The 24,980-nt window shown below is 43.6% G+C and overlaps 1 protein-coding gene across 15 annotated transcripts in view; it reads right to left on the reverse strand.

Moving 5' to 3' along the window:
* Positions 1–24,980, reverse strand: part of TTLL5 (tubulin tyrosine ligase like 5) — a 278,708-nt gene that overhangs the window by 120,603 nt on the left and 133,125 nt on the right. For all 15 annotated transcript variants that reach the window (XM_040641619.1, XM_040641627.1, XM_040641626.1 and 12 more), the window contains one exon: positions 14,870–15,024. In XM_040641619.1, the coding sequence (XP_040497553.1) occupies positions 14,870–15,024 (155 nt within the window). The remainder of the gene's footprint in view (positions 1–14,869; positions 15,025–24,980) is intronic.

The raw sequence follows: 24,980 nt of genomic DNA on the forward strand, positions 1-24,980 counted from the left end.
AGTAAGGGACAGGAGTATTAAGATGTTCAAGTCTTCCCTTCAAAAGAGGCGGTAGAGGAAAGACATGAAAATGAATTATGACACAGTGTGACTGCCACAGGCAAGCGGGCCGCCTCTGTGTGAGATGACCGTAGAAAGTGCAGAGGAAGGGTTAGCATTGGGCTGGATCCAGAATGATGAAGAATTTTCCAGATATGAATGAATGGGGAAGAGAAAGGGAGTGGAAACATTAGGTACGAAGACGCAGCAATGTTAAAACACACATCCACATACACCCTCCCCTGACTTCTTCGGTTGACATTAATTAACAGGGCAGATACTGGGATAAAATCCCCTTAGAATGGCACACGGAGCACTTGAACTTTCCCTCCTCATCCTCAACCATCCCCTACTTGCTCGCCAAGCTCCCGCGACACTGCACTTCAGGAGTGCTCCTCCACGCTTCTCTGCCATTCTCACCTAGGAGAACACAACCATCTATCCTCTGCAAAGCCTACTCTGGTTTTCTTCTGATAGATCTTATGCCCCAAGGCCTCAAGATGCCCTTTATTGGTATGGTTTTTTGGACTGACTGTTCTTCACAGTGACTATTTCCTACCCACTGGACCAACCTTTCAACCAACAGAGTTCATCATTTTGGTCTCCCTCCGCCCAGAGCCTGACAACATCACAGTCCTGCAATGTTTGCTGAATGAACAAATGCATGAGTAAATGAACATTCCACCCAAAGAAAGGAAACGAGAATAAGCCTTTGGAGGAGTTAGAGGGATCACATGGAAAATTCATCAGGCAGAAAATTTGAAGCCCTGGGTTCTAGTCCTTACTTTATTACCAGGTAGGGGTGAGAATTTACATAAACCACTTAACTTCAATTTTTAATACCTGCAAAATAGGGTTTGGACAGATGACATGGAAATGTTTCCAGTAATTCCCATTTACTAAGCACTTACTCTATGGCAGGCACTTTCTAAAAGTGCTTTTCTTATGTCACTTCATTTTCATTTGCTCCTCAGAATATCCTTAGGAAGCAGGCATTCTGTCTTCATTTAGATGTAATAATAGTAGATTCGAAGAGCTTGCCCTCAGGACATAGCTACTAAGTGGCTAAAAAAGGAGGGATCCAAATTGGTCTGTCTCTAAAATACATTCTCTCAAATACCAGGTCATCACATTTAAATGTGAGATCTTCAATAATTTAAGTAAAGGCATTTGGACCTTCTCAAGCCATAGGACAGCCCTAAAAAAACGGCAATGCTTGTTTATCTACTAAAGGTGATGGGGACTGGGTGACAGGCACGTGGCGATGCATCAAACCCCAGGGTCTTGAAAGGGGGAGGAGCCTTTCTGGATGAGCCCAGAAAAAGACAGAAAATGCAGGAAGAGATGCCAGGGAAGGGGGGGGGGGCAGGAGGGACAGCCTGGCAGAAAAGCAAGGGCAGGCAGAGGCAAACTGGAAGCGTCCCGAGTGGGCTGCTGCTGAGGGCGTGGGGCTGGGCGGAGGGAGAATGACGAAGGGCCAGTGCTGCTGACGGGAGGCGGGTGGCCACTCAAGGACAGAAGGGTCCGTTGGGGTGTGTGTGTGAAATCCAACCCAAAGCAGGAAATGGGAAGGGTCAACCTTGCTTCGCTAAGAGCTAAGAACGGAGGGGGTTAAAGAGAAAACTCAGCCCGGGGGCTGAGGGGAGAAGAAGGGGGAGACCAGCAAGAAAAACAATGACCCCGCAGGTCTGAAAGGAAGAACCTGCAGACTGAGAGGGAGGTGATGACAGAGAGGGCCTGGAAAGGCCCATTTCATGCTTTAAACCTGTGCCAAGCTGAGTAATGCGGGACTGAGCTGTTGATTTACCTCAGCTCTGGGGGAGATTAGTCTGTGTATCATCAGCAGCATAAGCAAACATCACTGTTCTACAGTGGTAAGTGCTATTAATACCGAGACACCGAATCGTGTGCCGTACGTTATGGCTCACAGAGCACGTTCACGTATAGGGTGGCATCGAACCCCCACGCCGACCCAGACATCGCCACTTCCCACATGGCAAAAAGTGAGGGTAAGGTTTGTCAAATGATTTAGCCCAAGTCGGGAAGTTCCAGGTCAACCTGGGACTGGCACTTAGGTCTTCCCGCTCCTGGTCCAGGGTTCTTGGGATAGGAATAAAATCTAGCCTTTGCCTTTTAAAGACTTACATCTCAGGAGAGAAAAATAAAGATAGATTGATATCTATCTATCTATCTATCTATCATATATCAATTATCATATATATATATGATAATTACACAAAGGAGCAGATACTATACTCCCGAAGAGTAAAGTCCAGAGGAAGGGGCAAGGTTAGGGGCAGCTGGAAGCGGCTCGAGGTGACTGCAGACTGGCCGGGAGGAGATACTCACTAAGCAAGAAAGCAAGGAAGCAGGGAAAGCTCTGAGTGTAGGTACCAGAGGGGTTCTCTGCCTACCTAGTCCCTCCCCACAGCATAGCAGTTGCCAGGGCCATCATTTAATAAATACGTACTGTTGACATTGTGCTAAACACCGAAGATCCAAAGATGTACAAAAGGTAGGTTCAAGAAATTTACTCCAAGACCAAAAGTGTCAGGGTTGCTTGCTGGGGGGTGGGGGGTGGTCTGTCATCTGTGCTTTTGGAAAAAGGAGATGTTCTATTCTCAGAGTGATAACCCAATCCATCAGAGGAATGTAGGACCTCTAGTTTTTCAAAACTTACTACTTTCCCAAAATAGAAGAGGATTCTGTTTGCCTCTCCTTTGGCAGGTGGTCAGAAAGGGTCAGCACTGAAAAGGGAAAAGGGAGCATTCAAGTAGCTATTTCACAGCAGAGTCATGTAAAAAGAAAAAGCAAGAGGGTTGTGTTTAGCAACTTGCTCTGCAGTTTGGTATTTGCCCTCCCAACGCTCCAGCTCCGCTGTGTATGCGACGCACACACGGTCAAGAGAAAATGTGATACGGGGACAGAGTGAGTGGGCCTGCGAAGTGCTGAAGCAGCACACCTGGCAGCTGCTAAAACAAAACTTCAAAGATCTGGCTTCTCTGAAAAGCCATCGGGCAGGACCCCACCCACTCCCCCTGCTCGCCACAGCTTCCCTGGGAGCTGGTACACGTAACCGCTTCCGCATGTTTGGCTCTGTTCCCCAGGGCTATAGCAGCTCTCTCTATAAGCCAAGTCAGAACTGCCGGCCAAGCAGGTGGGGGGCGGGGTGAGCACAGGGAAACAAGACCTCTCCCCAGTATTCAGCCATGGGCACATCTCAGAAAATAAAACGATAATGCCGGGATCTGCTTAAAATATCCCCTTCCGCTCAGTCAGTGCAGCTCTGATTGGTTAGACACTAGTAATACAGAAGCTCTGGGCTTTCGAGGCTCCCAAGGCATCAGGATATGCCCCTCCCGGCACCACAAATTAGTTCAAGAACAGCATCTGTGGTAAATCTCTAGATCTAAACAAAAGAGGCTTGACATCTACAGAAGGGCCTAAGAGGAAAATCAAGACTATGCCTTTCTTGGAAACTCATTCCTTTTTATTTTTTTAATCCACTGACCAAGCTTGGGTCTTCATCACATCTTCTGCGTCAGCCATCCGCCGTCTAGTCCTGGGCTACCTAATAAAGAAGCCATGAGCCTGTGAAAATGGGGCTAATATGACTGAGCACCTGATTTTTTCATGTTATTTACTTATCATTAATTTAAATTTAAAGATGCACACCTGGCTTGCAGCTACCACGCTGGACAGCACTGATGTAGCTGCTTATTCACCAAAAGTTTACTGTGGACTTTGTGTAGGTCACCGTAAGGATACAAAATTGTCTAAGACTTGATGTCTGCCCTCAGAAAGCTTACAATCTAATATGACAGGTAAGACAAATATACAAAGAACCAGAATATAAGGAGGAGTGGCAAGTGTCATAGCAGAGATAAAGAAATGATACTTGAACGTGGAGTAGGGAGATGGTGGCCCCACATTATGCCTCGGCCATACGAACCGCTCAGGTAGGGAGTGCCAGTAAGCCTATCAAATGAAGGACAGTGAGAAGAGAGGAACCACTGTAAAGAACACCAAAAGCTGAACATCACAAAACATACATTCAGTACACAGAATAACTTATTAGGCAACCAATGTGAAAAGGCTGGAGGAAAGAGATAACTATCCCATCCTGGGCTGTCCAAGATAGTGGATACCCTTCCACTTGCACGATCTTCTAGGAGTGGCTCGTAAGACTCCTGTGGGTTAGGTGGGGTGGGGAGAAGGATGGGGGGGAAAAGTTCTCTGCCTTTTCCCCTCCATATCTGCCTCTACCCCCCAGATGAAAGAGGACCTCTTGCTTGTAGGGCACTTTTAATTTTTGGATAACATGAAAGAACTGAATAGGGTCCAAAGAAGAAGCAATAAAGACCTGATGACAAGGGAATGGCAGGGCAGGAGTGGGTGTTGTGAGCTTTAAGTTCAATGGAGGAACTAGGCAGGGCTTTTTTTCCCTACTGTTCAGTGCACTAGGATGAGAAGGGCCCCACATCTCCATTCTCTAGGAATTAAAATTGAGCACTTAGCCTGAGCTTCCTCTGAATTATAGCTTTTCGGAACAGGAGCCCAGTGGGTGAGGAGGGAAGAGAAGGAAGAGAAATCTTAACGGCATTGCTAGAGGAACAAGGAAGACTGCGGAAATGCTATGCTGTAGAACAGGGTATGGACACGTGCAGATGCAGGTGAGGGGCAGGGTGTCCATCCACTCGTTCCTTTACGCCTAACGCCTTAAACATTCATTTCATATATGTTCTTATTTTTAAGGGCCTACTGCTCACCAAGGCGCTGGGATCTGATAGTAATAAGACAACTTACGCTTCTGTTGAAGGACTGACAGTAAGAAAAGAGTAAACTAATGGAGGGGCATACGCACAGAAGCACTGAGGACAAATACACGAGGCTTATTTCTGATCACTGGCTGGAACTGAACGTGTAAAGAGAAATAATACTGGAATAATACCGGAAAGTTGGCACCATATGCAGGTGTGCGTTTTGGAAATCAGGCCAAGTTTTGTTTTTCTTTTCATTTTTAAGACTATGGCGCATTAGGTCTTTTTATTTCTTCCTTAAAATTTTTAATTATCAGAGAAATTGCCAACAAAGAAAATCTTTAGATTAAATCAAACAAGTTAGAAAGACGTAGACTTGAGAAGTCGAAGCCCAACTGTGCCATATTCATAGGTTATCTCCTCCGATTTATCCTTCTCAATAATAAAGCCAGTATTTTGCTCTCTGATTTTTTCCCTCTATTTCACCTTTAGCTGTGAACTGGAAGACAGTGGGAACTATGATTCATGATGCTTCCCAAGCTCCCAACATTGACTTCAAGACTTTCTAGTCATACAAACTGAAAAATCTTCTGTACAGTAGAGCCGGCTTGATTTCAGTTTTCATCACTCAAAACTCACTAAGTGCTCTGACCAATGCATGGTGTTTCAAACAGAAACACTCTGCTTCAGGCAGACTGGTTCCCATTCCCTGTCCCTTGAAAATGCTTACAACCACGTTGCCCATTACAGGTCTTCCCCCGCCTCCTGTCCTTCACCTGCTGTAGCCTACATACAGTCTAGGACTGAATTTACACTCTACCTTAAACCCTTCCTCTGCAGGGTACCCTCTTTCCACCTGTCTTCAGTACCCTTCCTGAACTGTGACTCACCTGAACCCATGTGCCCTCTTCCAATCACTCACTTTGCATTTTACGTGCAAAAAGTAAATACACATTTAGCGCAGGAATCTTTACACCGCCCTGCTGAACTGTCACCTCTAACTCAGCAGGAGTGTGGATCACAGTACTTTGATCCTCGAATAGTGTTGAGCACAAAGTAAATGTGCAATTATCTCTTAATTTATTACAATTAGCCTCTTTGCCCTTCCGTGCTCCATCTGCCCTTCCAGATTCAGCTGATGCCCCTCTCCTTTCCACGGACCTTGTGCCAGCTTCTCCACCTGGTGATCAATTTCTCCTCTGAACTCGTATCTACAGGACAATCCTCTTCTTGGACAACTAAGCACATATTGTGTCAGTACTTGCATTGATAGGACTATTAATTTTCCTCCTTGAGAACAGAGACCCTGTCTAATACCTCCTTCAGAGCTCAGCCCAGTGTCTTGTCTTTAGGAGATACTCGGTAAATGCGCTTTAACTTTTTGGGGGTAACACTTTTAACAACTACGAGATGATACCATTTCTCATCTGGGATGCTATTTAATGCCAATTTCTCCTTTCTTCTTTTTTCAAATATTTCAATATATTGATGATTTGGTGAAGAAGGTAACAAAACTCTTCTTTTGGGGGCTGGTATTCCAAATGCATTGGGTTCATGTAGCTAAGCGAGGTATTTGAGAATACTAATAATATAGACAGATTCTTTCATCTACTCAATTTTCCTTGGTGCAAAGTTTCAGAAGAACATAATTTGATTTCCTCCAGCCTTTAAGGACATCCCATTTATTAACCCCCTTTATGGTTTCCTTACCTCCTATGCCAGAAAGCCTGTTTTTCTCATCTAAATCCTTCTAGATTATAGTCACATTACTGAGATGCACCCATATTTCATTTTCATCACGGAAAGATAGTAAAACTTATTTTTAAGAACCAGGCCAAACATGGTATTGATTATTGGCTTTGAAGCCAAATTAATACAAGTCTTAGCCTGATAATTCATGAAAGCCAAAAACATCCCTTTACTGCGTCTGAAGCAGAAGAATGGTCCAATTAAGACAAGAGTTCTACTGTTACTTATTACGAACCCCGGGGGCCTGCCATATGATGTGACATTTTGAATTCCTAGGCTCTCATACACTGCCTCTCTCCCACCTCCAGCTCTCCTTGCGTCTCCCAAAAAATATTTGGCTCCATATTTGAATGCCCTTTTAAGCTTAGCTTCTCTTAGGTATCTCTCTTTAGGAGCATTTTCATGGTTTGCAATCAAAATTTTAATTTATGGATACTGACTTCACAATAAAAATAAATCGGTAAATCTCAGTGTTAAGATTAGGTATACCTGTTTTCCCTACTGTGTATGGACATAGGAATATCATGTCCTCAGCAAGTCTAACTTTACGTTTCTTTCTTTTCTGGAAAGGGAACTAAGAATTATCAAGAACCTATATTCAAACCAGAACCTCTGCCAAAACTGCTTCTCCAAGTGGCTGCAAAGGAAGAGAGGATCTTAACTCCTTTTTAGATACTATCAATCTATTGTTATCTTTTATTAAAACACGGATACAGGGAATTTTTTCCTTTTAGCCTCTTAAATCCTAGGACTTAAAAAACAAAACAAAACAAAAAGCAGGGGGGCCTGGGTAGCTCAGTCAGGTAAGCATCTGCCTTCAGCTCAGGTCATGATCCCGGGGTCCTGGGATTGAGCCCCGTGTTGGGCTCCCCCCCTGTGCTCGCTTGCTCTCTCTCAAATAAAATCTTTAAAAAAAGAAAAAAAGAAAAGATTTCTTAGTTGTACTTAATTGGTAACATGCTGAAAGTCTTAACAAAAAGAAGAGTGGGAGGGGCACTTGGGTGGCTTAGTCAGTTAAGCATCTGACTCATGATTTCGGCTCAGGTCATGTTCTCAGGGTTGTGAGATCGAGCCCCACATTGGGCGTGGGGCCTGCTTGGGACTCTCTCTCTCCCTCTCCCTCTGCCCCTCCTTCCTCCAAATAAAATAAAATAAAAAGAAAGAGGAGTGGGAGAGAGGACGGCATCTTCAGCTACAGGTTCCAGAAAGCTGCCTGGTCTTCCTTATAAAAATTCATGGAGTCAACAGTAAGCTTTAAAACTGGATCACTGGGGCGCCTGGGTGGCTGAGTCGTTAAGCGTCTGCCTTCGGCCCAGGGCGTGAACCCAGGGTCCTGGGATCAAGCCCCGCATCGGGCTCCTTGCTCTGCTGGGAGCCTGATTCTTCCTCTCCCACTCCCCCTGCTGTGTTCCCTCTCTCGCTGGCTGTGTCTCTGTCAAATAAATAAATAAAATCTTTAAAAAATAAAAAATAAAACTGGATCATCAACATCTCTCTAAAAGAGTCAGAAAGATAGAGTGTTTCTTCACTACTCTGATTCTTTCCAAGCTCTTCCAAAACTGGTCAACAGAGTTAACTTAGAAAGATGAAAGATGAGAGAAAAACCATGTGAGAATTAAACTGAGTTATGAATTAAGTAACTCTGATATAATTTTTTTTTTTTTAATAATGATTTTTTATTATATTATGTTAGTCACCATACAGTACATCCCCGGTTTTCGATGTAAGGCTCAATGATTCATTAGTTGTGTATAACACCCAGTGCACCATGCAATACGTGCCCTCCTTCTACCCATCACCGGTCTATCCCATTCCCCCACCCCCTCCCCTCTGTAGCCCTCAGTTTGATATAATTTCTTAATTCTAGAAAAGGAGTCTCATTTAATATATAGACTTTTGTCATTCAGGCCTCTTAAAGCCAAAATAATCACCAACTGTGGATAGATATAAAATTTGAAAGTGAACAGTCAAGTAAGACAGGGTCTTGCCTCCGACAATGACTGTGTGTGTGCATACAGGTGTGTGCAAGTGTATGTGTGTGCCTATGTGTTAATCCTAAGGAAATGTAAGCTGGTTTCTCTTTGGTATTTGGCGGGTGAGGGAGGAAGCACACCAAACTGAAAAAACACTACACTGGCACACCACAAAGCAAGCTGCGTTTTGGCTTGCAGATAAGGAAAGATCTACTTCTTTCACTCCTGATACTAGGCCCAAACATTCCCACACATACTTTGCCCCGGCTCTGCTATGATGTCCAGCCAGCGATCTCTGACACATTTCCTAGGTTCACCCACATTCCTTCAATAGGCAGAAGCCCAATCATTCTGGCCTTGGCACAAACACCTATGGCACTCCGCTCTCTCGGTGAAGGAGGAGCTGTGGAATCTGTCACAGAGCTTGAACTGACACAGAGCATAACCCTTGAGAGGTTATGTGTCTGGTGGAGTGAGAAAAGCAGAGGAATTCTAGATAGAAGCACGGGCCTTTATCACTCGTGTGCTGAAGAAACATTTTACTCAAGGGGAAGGAATGGTGAGCGCTAAGACTCAGGAGGAGGAAAGTCAGGTTAACTTTATTTTATGGGAAAGAAGGAAGGAGAATAAGAAGTGAAATATCACTTCTACAGAACTCTGAACATGAAAGAGCTTTCTTTTTTTTTTTTTAGGCCCCCCAAAAGTGGTTTCTTTTTGTGATTGTGCTCTTTGGCTAGAGAGTGTTGTTTATATAACAGTATAAAGTACAAAATTATAAGCTCCAAACTCCTCCAGAGAAAAGCTCTCCCAAAGCTCGACCCCCAGGATAGATGGAAAATATGAGTGTTTACTGGCTGGAACATCGAGCTGCAGTGGAAATTTCAACATTCAAAAGAAGATAGCAGAAAGGAAGGGCCTGGTGAGTAGAAAGAAGTCACCCTTCAACAAAGGGGTCAGAGAAAAAGGAAGAGTCTCCTGTTGGCCCCACTCTGATGCTTTCCCTTCCTCAGCTGGAAAGGCCACAGTTCTGTGATCCAGCCCGAGGAGCACGCTATCTGCAGGTGATGGCCAGTTCCCTCTGTACTAGATACTAACCCAAGGGGGTAGCAATACCCTATCCCAAGCAAGTCCAATTTTTTTTTTTTTAAAGATTTTATTTATTTATTTGACAGAGAGAGACACAGCCAGCGAGAGACGGAACACAGGCAGGGGGAGTGGGAGAGGAAGAAGCAGGCTCCCAGCGGAGGAGCCTGATGTGGGGCTCGATCCCAGGACTCCGGGATCACACCCTGAGCCGAAGGCAGATGCTTAATGACTGAGCCACCCAGGTGCCCCCAAGCAAGTCCAATTTTAACTTTTTTTTCTTTTGCGGAAGAAAACGAAATGTTATCGACAACCTACACCAAAACCAGGTACTAAGCTGGCTCCTTTCATTTCATATACACTACTCAATTAAATCTCGTAACACCTTCATGAGGGAGGTATTATTTGCATTTCTAAGCAGATGGGAAAACTGTGGCCCAGAGAAGCAACGTAACTTGCCCGAGGTCACATACTTACTAAGGGACATCTAGGTCTGTCCACTCAACAGTTTCTTCTCTTTCTATTACATCATGCTATCTTCATGGGGGTCAACGGCCCCCTTTCCTATAAAGTTAACACACTCTTAAAGAAACAGAAGGGTTTCAAGGACGAGGCTCAGGATAACTGCCCTACAGAGGCAGAGGATAGGAGCAAAACTTTGTCATTTTAGTCACTAAATACAATTTTTGTGGAACTATGGGGCTCTCTTTAAGCCCTTACAACACTCTTTTTTATTGTAGTAAAAAACACCTAAGTTTAAATGTACCATTTAACCATTTCTGTGTGTACAGCTCACTACTGTTAAGTATATTCACACCCTTGTACAACAGATCTCTAGAACTTTTTCATCTTGCGAAACTGAAACTCTGTAGCTATTAAATACTAATTCCCTCTCCCCTCTCCCTGCAGCCCCTGGCAACCAGCTTTCTACTTTCTGTTTCTACCATTTGGACGATGTTAGACATTTCATATGAATGGAACGATACAGTATTTGTCCTTTTGTGATATGCTTATTTCACTTAACATAATGTCCTCAAGGTTCACCTATGTTGTGGCAGGTGACAGTTTTAAATCCTTACACACTCCTCTTTTATCTTTTCTTCTAATTGCCTGTGCCATAAAATTTAAATCTTTGTCCCACTGGACACTACTCTGTAATTGTTTCATGTGTATACAGCTCCTTTTCTCTGCTAGATAGTAACCTCTTAGTGATCAAAAACCATGTCTTCCGAATCTTTTAGACATACCCAGCACTCAGGACTATGCTGGGAACATGAAAGCTGTATCACCGACCATAAGCTCTGTGAGATCAGGCACTACCCTGTTTTATTTATCATGACTCCCCAGCACCTAACCTAGTGCCCCACACATGGAAAATGAATATGACTTATTTAAAACAACAACAACAACAACAAACTCAGTATTTCTGAGGATTAAGAATGAAAAGGTGGGAAAGAGACCTGACTCTCCAGCAACATTTGTAAGAAATAATCTGAAGGAAGGGAGAAAAGTATTAGCTAAACTAGAATCAAAATCTCTGAAAAACTTGTTCCTAAAAATTATGTAAAGTAGGGTATCAGACACTTTATAATTTAGTTCCAGAGAGTGAGAGGGCAGAGGGACAGAATGACGTGAAATACACCCCAGTTTCTAAGATTTGGCGCTTCATTGTACCCCGTTCCCCTGTGCTATTCTCTGGAGAGGGGACCAGCCAGACCAAGCACCCCAAGCCCATGATGTCTTGCCCTGTCACAAAAAGGAGGAACAAACTCATGGCTTTGCTTTCAACCTCCCCCACCTTTAATATCGAGGAACAGACAAATCCCCAGGTTGCATGTGTGAAAAAGCCAGAGATGGATAAAAATAATTCAATGACAAATGCTGGAAAAACATACACAGGGGCAGAAGCCAGACATTCGTGGGATTCCCTGACAGCTCGATCCACAAGGAAGGGTTGGACTGGAAAAAAACAGGGCCTCAGGTTCCTGCCAAGCCGTCTGAGGCCCTGTCCTTCCCAAATCATTCCAAGCAGCAGCCAAGACTTTACAGTAACCCTTCCAGGTCTCACAAAGAAAGATGCACTGTGAGCCCGCTGAGCGCTCCGCACCTAGAAAATGCCCCTCCCTGACACGGTCCAACTCCAGGCCAGGCTGGCAGTACTGAGGCCATCCTCTGCTTATGGCTTCCAGCCCCTAACAACGCCCCATGGGCCCAGAAAATGTATGGTTAAAAGCAGCCTGAAAAATCCTATCCACCTCATTGGCTGAAGAAAAGCTTAGATACCCAGGTATCCACATCTAAAAAGCGAAACTGATCCCTTTAAGAAAAAAGAGGTCATGAACACTTGGTACGTGCATCCTGGAGGCCCTATTGTAGAATTCTAAATTGACCTTGCTTAGAGGTACACCTCAGGCTTCTCGACATGTGACTGATTTTGGCCCTGACTACTTTCTCTTCTGGAGAATGGCCTGCAATTAATCTCACTTATTACCTCTGAAAAGTAACAACAGAGGAATGGCTGGCCAAGTCCAGCTCTAGAGCGTCTAGGGAACTGCAAGCTACACGGCCAGGCCTCAGACTGTCTGGGCAAGTCGTGGGCTCTTTGCCTTCCTCTCCCACAACAAAGCCTGAACAGGGACTCCAGACAGACCAGAGGAACCAAGGGATTTGAGGAGCTGGGCTGAGCTCACACTGACCCAATGGGAGACGACAGCCCTGAGGCTGCATTTGGGGTGGTTTCAAAACAGCGGGGGAAGAACAAGGTTGTCTGGTGAAAACTTGTGTGATCCATAAAATTGAGAACAATAGCAACACCACAGGGAAATGAAAAATAACACTATTTGCAGAGTTCTCGTGAGTCACCAGTTTTCATTCCTGTGGCTACCAAGTCACTGAATCCTCCAATATGCAGGGAAAAGCACAGCCAGCGAAGGAGTCTTTACGTCTTGTTACTGTTTACAGGTCAGCCCCTGGTTTAGTGAATTATCAGAGCTTATCGGCACTGGAATCCACTGTTGCTATCGCAGATGAACTAGTAAGAGTACCTCTTCTTTACTTAGCACCCACTTCCAGGGAGATCAAAGTGACTTAAGGGCAATCTAAAAGCTCTCAAAACAGGCCGGTTTATACGTAAGTATGCTTACCCAATAAAAAGATTAAATGAATAGTTTAGGGTCACTTAGTGTCAAAACCAGTAATAAAACTCAGACCTCTAAGCTATTAATCCCATACTCACTGAACTTAATCACCCTCACTACTAAGAGAGGGACAACAAGAGACTATCCACAAAACAGTGACTTCCCAGGAAAAAACAGCCATTGGGGTATGGTAACTGTGTAGAATGCCTGCTGGAGGTCTGGCTGCGGCCCACGTCACAGCCAGCTCTGGAAGGACCCTGGAGAATTCCCTTAGCACTGCTTTAGGGTGGACACCTCTGGGAATGCCACAACCTGAGCCTCCAGGCTGTTCTGGCAAGCAGAGGTCACCTGGGCTCAGAGGAAGGTTTTCTGGGCCACCCTAGGTACTGCAACGGGACTTGACAATGGCCCTTCAGCGTGAAGAGCAGGGGACGAGAGGGCTGCCTGGGGTACAACTAACCCAAACGAGGAAAGGCCTGGGGACTCTGAGGGGCCACTTTCTGGTGCCAGGAGCTCTGAAGTCGGTGGTACAACATGCTATCTCCTTGCCGCTCAGAAGCACAGTCTGGCCAGGAGAAGACCATTCACGGTGCTGGACTGTAGGTCTAGGCTCTGACCTGGACGGACCCCCACATCTTTCTGGGTCTCAGTACTGCCAAACAGGTGCTACCAAAAGAAGGCTCTAAAACCCAGCCGTAGTGTGGAGTTTTGACATTTTGTTTATAGTATGGAAAATGGTTACAGCCTTGTCATACAGGCAGATGACATACCCAAGACTGCAGGGAACATGTTTTCCATAGAAACAAGGCTCTGATTGTAAAATGAAAACGGAGTATTTGGAAATATTTTATATGGAAAATAAGGCTCTATGGTATAAACAGAATTCTTTTTTACGACTTATGTTTTAGGAATGTGGTTATTCTGTAGACTGTAAATCACCAAATGACAGACTTCTGCGAAGAGAACTTCGTGGGAGGATGTCCTGTCTGAAACAGTCCTGCCTCTCAGTCTTCAACTCTTTGTAACGCTCAGTTAAGATGATTCTTTTCACCCTTGACCACAACGATTACTGGTATGAAAGACACTGTACTCAGGCATGATGTAATGTGCTTATGTTTATGTTGCTTCCTGGGCAGAGTCTCTGCTTCCCAAATTAGTTCCTTCAGTAATAATTCTCACACCAACAGATACTTCAACAGCAAATAGGTATTTCCTTCATGCCCAAGTCTTTGGTCACCCTTCGCAACCACGAGGCAAGGCAGCATGCTAAGAGCTGGCCGGCTGGCAGAGGCTGGAAGTGCTGACACCGGGTGGGGTGGGGGGGACGGGACTCGGTGGGACATCTGTGGCAGAGCTTCTTTATTTGGAGGGAACAATTATCTTTATTTGGAGTGAACAGAATACTTCATCGTAACAGTCACATTCCTCTCTAGCTCACTTCACTCAGGGACAGATGCAATTAAACCCATTTTTAACAGCCACTAATGCAAGATGTACTGGGAATCCATTTCTTACATTTTTTTTTTTGATAGGGGACTTAAAATATGGATCGAGACTAGAATTCACCACAGTGGCTTCTTTTTTTAATTCAGAAGTTGCTTACTTTATGGCCAGAATCTATTTGGATTTTATCCTCTGCCACTTGACTCAACTACATAAAGGAAATTTCCCTCCCACTTCCCAAATGAGCACTGTCCAGGGAGGCTGTTTAATTATACAGCCTAGATGAAAACATAAAAAACAAATATGCCCTTCCAAAAGAAGAGTCCAAAGTTACTGAAATGCAATGTAGTACAAGGTATAAACAAGAATGAGGAGACAAGGAGAAAATGTCAAAAGTCAAAACATGAAAATGTGGACTACAGACAAGGATTGAACACAGTATGAATTCTTCCTCTTTCACCTTTCGCTTACTGAATTGTATCAGAAATTTCTTTCGCCTTTGATTTGCCTGCAAATTGTCTTACAAGTAAAATGAGGCCCTCTACTCAAATGCCAGAGTACTGGGACAGGTGGAAAGGCACCTGTCTCCCGGGCGTCAGTGCAGGGAGTGCAAGGTGGGAATGGCTCTCTTCGGACCCAGGCTGTCTCTGTGACCCAAATGCTGGCTCCACGACCCTTCACGTACCTGCTTCCAGGAGGGGTGGAGCGGCTCTCAGGAGCTTGGGGGTCTGACTGTATTGACCATGTCGGGCCACTAGGACTGATCACAGGCCGAAGGGTAGGGGGGGTTGAAGCACTGCTTCTGTTTATGACGCCACTTGCCAAATTCAGGTTTGTTACCTAGAAATGAAGTGAGGGGAAATAACCTGATTTTACAGCGATTTAGAAAAGTATCATTAAAAACAGATGGAGAAAATCAAGTCAAGTTCAGGAGATGCTGATTCATCTGAGCTAAAACAGGGGCTGTGACCATGACACCCATTAAAGGCTGGCTTCTGTGCAGACCAAAGAGGAGAAGGGAGGGTGGCTGGTGTCAACGTAAGTTACCACGTATGCATTCTGCCCCTACTATGTGCAAAGTGCTGGACTGCGTCAGGTGCTGTGAAATACAACAATTAGTAACAAAGACAGCAACAGTTCAATGCACATTTACTCTGTGCCAGGCAAGGGTCTGAAACACTGGGCAAACTACTTAGCCTCTCTGGCCCTTGTTTCCTCATCTGCAAGTTCCAAATGCGCAATAAATTTTAGTTATGCATAAAAATAATCATAATAATTCTTATGACATACAAATAACTCACTGATTTAGAAAAAAGATGCACAGGCAAAAGAAAAATGGACATGTACCCCAATACACGATTTACAAATAAGGAATATAATTAGCCAACTAAACATTTAAAACCAGTCATTTCCACTGGCAATCAAAGAAATGTAAATTATAAGATAACATTTTTGTGTACACATGGATATACAATAATAAAAAATATACTACCTAATAATGACAAGGGGTGATATTAGATGCATACTTATACTATTTATGTGACTATAAATTGGTAGGATCTTTCCAGAATTTAGCAATATATTATTAAAGGTATCAAAGTATTTGTACTACCATTTAAATTCTAGCAACTGCACTAAAACGAATTGCCCATGATTAATGATGGTGACTATTATAATTGCAGTTACTATTTAGCAGAACTTACAATGTGTGAAGCTCTATGTAAATGAGTACATTATATACATCCTATTTTAAACAGTCATAATTCTGTTGGTAAGTACCATTATAATCCCCATTTACAAAGAAGGAAACTGAGGCCTAGAAACAAATGGCCGAACTAGAATCTGGACCACGGTCTTTGGAACTCCAAAGCCCATCTTCTTACTCATGACACTATACTGTGAACAGATTTTGAAAACATGCATTGATTTTAATATTGGAAAACGGGAAGATCAAAATGGCTAGTGGTGCTAAGTAAATTCTGCTCTGTCCATATGAGGGAATATTATGTATTCGTCACAATTTTTCGTAGAATTCTTAAAGATATAGACCATGCTGATACCTCAAGTTAAAGCAAAAAAAAAAAAAAAATCACCCTATGAAACAACAGAAAGCAGATCCAAATTTCCTTCAACACACGCACACACACACACACATACTCGTGAAGGGCCTGGATCACTTTCACCATCCAAAAAAGAAAATGTAAGTTATTACGAGAACTACAGATGCTAGGTGAGCTTAAAACCTGTGCAATGAGAATGAAGTCAGAAAAGAAAGGATGGTTGGAAGAACATTTCAAAATCACTTGCACACGGAGAGGATGCTGAAGAGAGGGAGGGCACAGAGCCGAATGCAGGGTGCTGGGTGTGAGATGCCAGAGACAAGTGGCACAAGGAGATGGACATTCCAGGAAAAGTGTTCTCCTAGAAAAATGTCCTAAGAACCTAGTACTTTTGACATTTCCAAATAGAATTCTGGAGTGTTGTTATGTTTTTTTCATCTGAAAATTCTTTTTTTTTTTTTTTAGTTTATTTATTTATTTGTGAGAGAGTGAGAGAGCAAGCATGAGCAGAGCAGGGGGAGGGGCAGAGGGAGAGGGAGAAGCAGACCCCCCACTGAGCAGGGAGCCTGACTCAGGGCTTGATCCCAGGACCCTGAGATCATGACCTGAGCAAAAGCCAGATGCTTAACCGACTGAGCCACCCAGGCGCCCCTCACCTAAAAATTCTGAAAGAAACATAAACCATTTTTGGCAATCCGTAAGTAGAAGACTCAGTACGTGAAAACAGCCCAGGACTAGGTCTTCACGCCAAAAGACTCAAATATTCTTCTGGGGAAGAAAGCATTTTCCATAGTTCCTGGAGCTTGTGGAGGCTGGGCTATAGGATACTGGGGCTGCGCCCTCCAGTGCAGGCCCGTCTGTAGAAGAAGCCACAGAAGCCAACCTTGGCTTATCATTTCTGACTCCCTTCTGCTGCTTTCAGGGGTAGAAGACGCACAGGGACTAAAGAAAGGGTGGGGAGGGAAGATACCGGGGCAGGTCATGGTAGCATTCTCTGGTCCCTGGAGTCTTTGAAGAGCCTTGCCTTCCTCCTGCAGGGACAACAGAGGTCAGACAGGCAAACCGCTCCCCGTAGGACTGAATTCACTCCTGCCCCACACCGAGCCTTCTTCCTTCCTGCCCTGCTCCCTGGCCTTAAACATCAGGCCTTTCAAATTAGACATGAGCTTGCAGCTTATAAAAACACTACAGAGTGAGAAAGGTCTTTATGATAACTAACAGCTTCTCCAATTACTGCCTCTGTCAATGTGCCAAAACCCTAATAAAAGAGGCTTATTAATAATTTATAGTGGAACAGCAATAAAATAAACAAAATGTACACACTTTACCATATTTAGTATAAACTGTATAGCTTAGAGATTAGTGAATGGGAAGGAAAAGAAATATCAGATTTGTTGAATCTCCTCTCTTTTGGCAAGGCCACCCCTATTTTAAACATCAGCATTTTCATCATAAGAGCTAAGTTACTGAATGTTCACCACGTGCCACGTATCAGATGTCCTTGGTCTTGATGTACACTTATCTCGTGTAATCTTGAGCAAGCCCTCTGAAGCAGGCTCTGCTGTTACCTCCATTTTACAAAAGAGGAAACTAAAACTAGATAACTCAAAGGGTAAGCAATTGCACAAAACTCACAATTGCACTAAAAATACCTACCAAGTGCAGGGCCAAGATGAGAACAGGGAATGTTCTCCTCCAAGTGCATGTGGGATACTTTTCCCAAATAACATGGTTTAACATTTGAGCCCTTGCAGTAGTAATGTCAAGCACTTATAAGGGAGGTTTTTTTTTTTTTATAAGATTTTATTTATTCATTTGACAGAGAGAGAGACAGCCAGAGAGAGAGGGAACACAAGCAGGGGGAGTGGGAGAGGAAGAAGCAGGCTCCCAGCGGAAGAGCCCGACGTGGGGCTCGATCCCAGAACACCGGGATCACGCCCTGAGCCGAAGGCAGACGCTTAACAACTGAGCCACCCAGGCGCCCCATAAGTGAGGTTTTATATCTCACTCCTTACCCATTACTCATGGAAGCAGATACTGTTATACTCGCTTTTAGAAATGGAGAAACCAAGGCTCAGAGGGTTTATAGTAATTGATTTGCTCAAGGTTACATAACAGTTGCAGAACTGGTACTCTTGTTTTAAAATCCATTTTCTAGGGACGCCTAGGTGGCTCAGTTGGCTAAGCATCTGCCTTTGACTCAGGTCATGATCCCAGAGTCCTGGGATCAAGTCCCACATCGGGCTCCTTGCTTACCAGGGAGCCTGCTTCTCCCTCTGCTTGTGCTTTCTCTCTCTCTCTCTCTTTCTCTGACAAATAAAAAAAATCTTAAAAAAAAAAATAAAATCCATTTTCTAGTTTTAAAACTAGTAGGAAACAGTCCCAGTTATCCTCAATTATCCTTAATTATTAGTGGTTTTTGAAAATATAATTAGATACCTCAAATTCTGACAACAGTGACTACCCAGGAATTGATTATACCAAACTATACCAGCTTTTCCTTCTTTGCCTTAAATTTTATTCCCTATTTGTTAACAACATGCATGTTAATATCCTTCACCAGAGCATATTAAGGAAGTGGGGGGAAAAGCCATCCTCAATCAGTTCTGTTTCTTAGCAGGTACAGTAAAAGGTAGCAGGAACACGAAACTAATTTTAGATTCCTGGTGGGTTTTGTTTTTACATGTAATATCAATTCCTTATTTCATGGATAAACCAAAAAACGGTAGCTATCGTGATTTCTTTTTACACAAAAGCAAAGCATCATTGTTAATTTATTTTGAAAACAGCAAAGGGACCACTACTTAAATGAGAGATTTATATAAAGAATAACAAAACTCTTAAAGCTTCTCATCTTTCTTTCCAAAGGATTCCTGCTAAAAATATAACCTGTCTCCTTAAATAATAACAACTGACCCTCTATTTTAAATATTCTATTCTTATTTTGTGGCTTTGTCTAGAAGACACCCAGGACCTATGCCACAACTACCCCCACCCACCCAGCTCAGTCTTCCTAGGACGTACGTTGCTAGTAAATTCTCAAACAATTTAGGACTCACTTAGATGTGGCCTCAGAATCTTCTTTACACAGTCCTCCAGACAGCCACTGCCAATCAATCAGAAGTGACAGAGGAGATGAAACTATTTTCAACCCCTGTTCTAGAACAGTACAGTCCGACAGAATGTATTGTGATGATGAAAATGCTCTATAATCTGGATCACCTAATACAGTCGTGATAGCCACACAGCTCTGAAGGCTCTGAAGCCTCAACCAGATCTGGCTGAATCTTATGTGTACAGACTTATGCCTTGCTAGAGTTTGGCCCAAGCAAATCATTTCTAGATTAAATGACTTAAGAAAGCCTCTGGTTCTTCCTTTCAGTTTCCCAGTTTTTTTCCAGGATGGCAGAAGGAGCCACTGAACTAAAATGGACCCAAGCATCAACTGTGGCCCTAGAAGCACCTTGCCTTGACTAGGGAAGATCTAAGGGCAGGGTAAATCTCCCAGCATTGGGCCAGGCCTTAAACTCTATAAGCCAGTTAGGCTTCACAGCTGGAGGGTCCTCCCTAACAGGACAGAAGGATGATGAATATGGCTGTCACCAGGCTGCATCTGCTTCTCTGGCCATCTATATTTCTCCAGGTAAACCAAGTTTCATTAGATGAAGAGAAAGTGGAAAATGGCATACATATATCTGATTTTCAATAATGATGAACATTTCACGGTAAAGAATTTTAAAGGACAGAATTACAGCACATAAAGACACAGCACCAGTAAGAAAAGAGATAGCTCATCATTTTTTGTTAGGAATATTAGGCTATGAAGTGGAGATTGTAGCCACTGGGCCAGGTGGCTTCTCCGGGTCAATAACCAGAGTCTCTGCTACTAAATCTAGGCTGGCCAATTCATGAATTCATGCCATTGGTCACAACAGTCTGGGAGACAGGTGGGATAGTTTAAAACCCATTTAAATTTCTGAAACTGTGACACAAAAAACATACCTTGCTGATAATGGATATTAACATCTTTATGTGTGAGAAATAGTACACATCTATAAGAACTGTGTAAGGCTGTGTTTGGACCTCTAAAACATTCTATCTTATTTAATTTTTATAAAAATACAAAACCTTTCAGGTTCACTACAGTAACTAACAGTAACAACAAAGTCATATTATTAGCACTAATGATAGCTCAATTTAAGGAGCACTTAATTTTTGCCAGGCATTGTTCTGTGTGTGTGTGTGTGTGTGTGTTTATATATAAACTCATTTAATCTTCAAGATAACTCTGTTAGGTAGAACTATTGCCCTCATTTATAGATGGGGAAATTGGGGTTGAGAGGCAAAATAACTTGCCCAAGAACAAATAATTGGGGGCGCCTGGGTGGCGCAGCGGTTAAGCGTCTGCCTTTGGCTCAGGGCGTGATGCCAGCGTTCTGGGATCGAGCCCCACATCAGGCTCCTCTGCTATGAGCCTGCTTCTTCCTCTCCCACTTCCCCTGCTTGTGTTCCCTCTCTCGCTGGCTGTCTCTATCTCTGTCAAATAAATAAATAAAAATCTTTAAAAAAAAAAAAAAAAAAGAACAAATAATTGTCACATGTCACCCCCTAGTTTCAATTCTGCGTCACCCTGATACAAAATCTCCCATCCTTGTAGTTTCTAAGCACTGTGTTACTCCCACTGCCTTGCCCCACTGAGCCTTGAATTTAACAATTCCATCCGGTCTCAGCCCCAGGGAAGGAAATCTGCATTTGACAAGATCCACAGGTAATCCACGTGCAAGTTAATGTCAAGGAAGGACTTATTACAGGAGACGGTGGAAAAGGAAAGGGGATTCAAGGGTTCTCCTGCACAAAGCTCAGGGGATCTTGTGAAGAGTAACATATAAAACACCCAAGGGGAAGGAGTAGAGAAGATAATTCCATCAGGAAATTTAAGATTTTACTATTTCTCAATGTTGTCCGGATGCTCAAATGTTGACACGAATAATCATTCAATTTGCCAAGGATACAAAGGTGGATAAAAAGGTTTAGAACAAGGTTCAGAAAATTCTGAGTCTACTTCTAATGCTGCCTTAAGAAACAGTGGTCGTTAAAAAATAACCAAGATATTTAAGCCTAAAAACAATGAGCTTGTTGAATATTCTTCCACCCCTGCCTTTGTCGAGCTGGTCAGCTAAGTGAATGACTGCCTGTGGGAAAATCTAGTCACAGGATCCCACCGCTGCCTAATAAGCCTTAGGCAGATGCTTCACCCCTAGCTGTCCTCCTCCTCCTCTGCTCCCACTCTCCTGGAGCAGCTTACCCAGAGGTTCCACTCCCGTTCCCTTCTTCGTGTCCATTGCCACAGTGACCTCGGTGCATTTTTTTCTTTTAATACCAAAACGTTGTTTATTTTAGAGCCAGCCTTCCGAATAAGGCAGGTGAGCAAATATCTGAATGTGTGGGGTAAGGACACATTGCACGCATTCCATCTAGACAGGTGTTTAAATTACTGCGGGAATAAATACAGGTGATGGATTGAAAAGGGGGTAGGAGAAACACAGAGAGGGAGGCCAATTTCCGGCGGCTGGCCCGCCCAAGTATTACTGCTTGTTACTGCTGTTTGCTAAAAGGAGTGCTGCTGCCAGTGCTATAATTAAAATATGATGGCATTGCCCTGATGGCTTCCCGGAACATACCCACCACCCACCCAGATACATAACCTTTTGGTATCCAAAGAGGATCCAGGGCCAGGCCTAACTAGATCACTGTAGCTGTAGTTGGCACGCTCTAGAAAAGCTGCACACCTCAATGCTCAAAAGAAGTCCAAACCTCAGAGATAATCCAATAAACCTCCACTGCATTGCCTACCATAAACAAGGCCTCAGGTAAGAGCCCAAGGGTATAGGGAGGGGAGTGGGGGGATGGGGTAACTGAGTGATGGGCATTAAGGAGGGCACGGAATGTAATGAGCACTGGGTGTTAGATAAGACTGACGAATCACCGAACTCTACCTCTGAAACTAATAATATACTATATATCAATTAACTGAATTAAAATAAATTTTAAAAATCCTAAAGGGATACACAGATTAAAATGTGGCCCCTGCCCTCAAGCCATGAGGGAAGTGGTAACGTAGTAAGTGAGACAAGACACCTAGACAGATAGCAATAGTTAAGGCCTCTAGAGAGAGATAACTGCCCTAATGAAAAAGCGAAGGAAATTCCAAGAAGACCTCTGAGCCGGGCCTAAAAGGATAGGAGGAGGATTTCTGACGGGGGCAGGGTGGTGGTGGTTCCTAGAGCAAAAAATTATAAGTAAAAATGCAGAGACAGATAAGCAGGAAGAATAACTGAAAAACAGGAAGCAGTCTAATTTGGCTAAAGCTCAGAACAATAAAAGATAGGAAAAGAAAGAAAAATGGCTCAGGGAGATCCTTGAATGCCACACTAAAGATTCTGCTCTTGACCTAAGATATAACAGTAAGCTTGCGCAAGGGTTCTGATAGAGTAGTGCTATGTCAGAATTGTGGTGTAGGTAGAGAAATCTAGTGCTGTTTCTGTGGGGTGGGGTGAAAGGGGCTATTAAGGAAAATTAAGACGTGGAGAGCCACGGCAGTCAGGTGAGAAGTACCAAGTGTGGGATGCAGGATACACCATTGCTGGGCTCCTCTCACTTCCCTCCTAGGCTCAGGAAGAGAGCTGGGCCTTGGAGCTGGAGACCTGCTTCGTAATCTGACGATAAAAGCTCTTGAGTTCATGTGTTCATTGTTCATGGTCTCTTCTTGGATCAGCCCTCTTTTGGATGTATCTTCCCATGCAGCTGGTAAGGCAAGATGGCGCTGCCTGGCATTTTAAGAAGGGAAGGTCAGAGAGTGGGCCTTATCGCAAATACACCTTTTCTTAGATTTATCTTTCCATGCCTCTCTTCAACAGAATGGTCTGAGGATCAGGATTAGGGAGTGTGCCTGGGGGGTAAGGTCTGACTAGATGGCTTTTGTCTAGGCCTGAGGCCAGAGGCCTGGTGGGCAAAAAAAGACATTGGATCATACACTCTCTAGCCCAAGTCACCAACTAGGAATTCCACTCAGGAGTTTGGAACCAAAAACGGTAATGCAGGCTTCAGCCTGCAGGATCCTCTCTGGGCATCTTCTCCTGAACCTCAAGGTAGTGACTATGGAATCCTGGATTCCAGGCACCGTTCTCCCTAAATCAGTGTTTAATGACCATGTGTGCAGTAATTTCCAGGTCCATCATGGAACCACAAAATCAAACAAACTGGTATTTAAGGATGGTGTAGTTTTAGTAGATATTGGAAAGACGACACAGGTTAATGAAAAAAATAAGATGCCAGCATCCAATGTGAGGCCCTCAAGTCTTCCACCAGATCAATCATAAACCACCTGCCTCTCTCTGTGTACACATGTGCTATCAGTCCGTTAAGGACAAGACACTCTCCACGCACAGCAGACCACGAATTCTCCATTTCTACCAATGTAGCCCTCCGCTGACTGGGGCTGATGGGTTTTCATATGACTTTTACCTTTCTTAACATAGTACTGAAGTTTATCATTGCTGCTTGGGAAAATACAACTGGCAAATAACTATGCCAGGAGGCAGGGATTATCCCCAACATGGAAACGAAAAGATCAGAAGCTTAATTTGGTGTTTTATCATTGGCTCTAAGAAGGTCCTTCAAACCACTTCAGCACAGCAGGATCCTGAAATCCTGTTGCTACCACCTTGCACTTTACTTGCCAATGTCAAATTTATTTTTTTAAAAATAATCTCCCTTAACTGTAAAGAAGCCTTGTCATTAAACTGCTTCAAGAGTGTAGTGGTAGTGGGGCGCCTGGGTGGCTCGGTGGGTTAAGAGTCTGCCTTCAGCTCAGGTCGTGACCCCAGGGTCCTGGAATTGAGCTCCCTGCTCAGCGACGAGTCTGCTTCTCCCTCTCTCTCTGCCCCTCCCCGCCACCCCTGCTTTCTCCCTCCCTCTCTTCCTCTCTAAATAAATATAATCTTTAAAAAAAAAAAAAAGCATAGTGGTAGGGCTGAAAGAGCTTCATGCCATGATTTGTACTGTATTATAATTGCAGGTTTATTTGCCTACCTTGACCCACAAATTACCATATCTCATTCATTGTTGTATCTTCAGAGTTTAGCCCAGCAGGCACAAAAGCATTTATATACTAAATGAAGTGGGTCTCATCTAGTCCCAAACACACACACACACAGCCTCTAGCTAGCAGTTAGTTTCACCAGTGAGTGGAAAAGTGATTAATGTCACTGGAAGGCCAGAAAGGAAATTAAAGGTTCCAAATTACCTCTTTTTACAAATACCACAAGGGAGGGACTGCTTTGGAATAATGGGAAATAAAATAATCAGTGATTAGAGAGAGGTAAGTGTTGCTCTTGTAGTGCCCTGCATAATTTTAGAGATGAGTTTTGCCTGGTCTTGAAGCCTTGGGCAAGGTTCTCAAACATGGGAAATAAGAGCTTTGCATACAGATTTCGCTCCTTGTCTGCACAATGTCTAAACTGTATGTTTTCTTCTTGGCACTGAAACTGCAAAAGGCTGACACTCCATTTGAAATTGGGTTGCATACGTTCTCTAGTATTTCCCCAGTGATGAAAATCGTCTAGTAAGTATGGATCTGGCACTTTTGGTTTTCCTTTTCTTTTATCTTGAGTGAAACAGATCTTGAACCTCGGGTTCACTAGGCTGTTTGCAAATGTCATGTATCTTACCTATCAA

This window comes from Ursus maritimus, unplaced genomic scaffold (assembly GCF_017311325.1).
Source record: "Ursus maritimus isolate PB19 unplaced genomic scaffold, ASM1731132v1 scaffold_25, whole genome shotgun sequence".
Classification (NCBI taxonomy): Eukaryota; Metazoa; Chordata; class Mammalia; order Carnivora; family Ursidae; genus Ursus; species Ursus maritimus.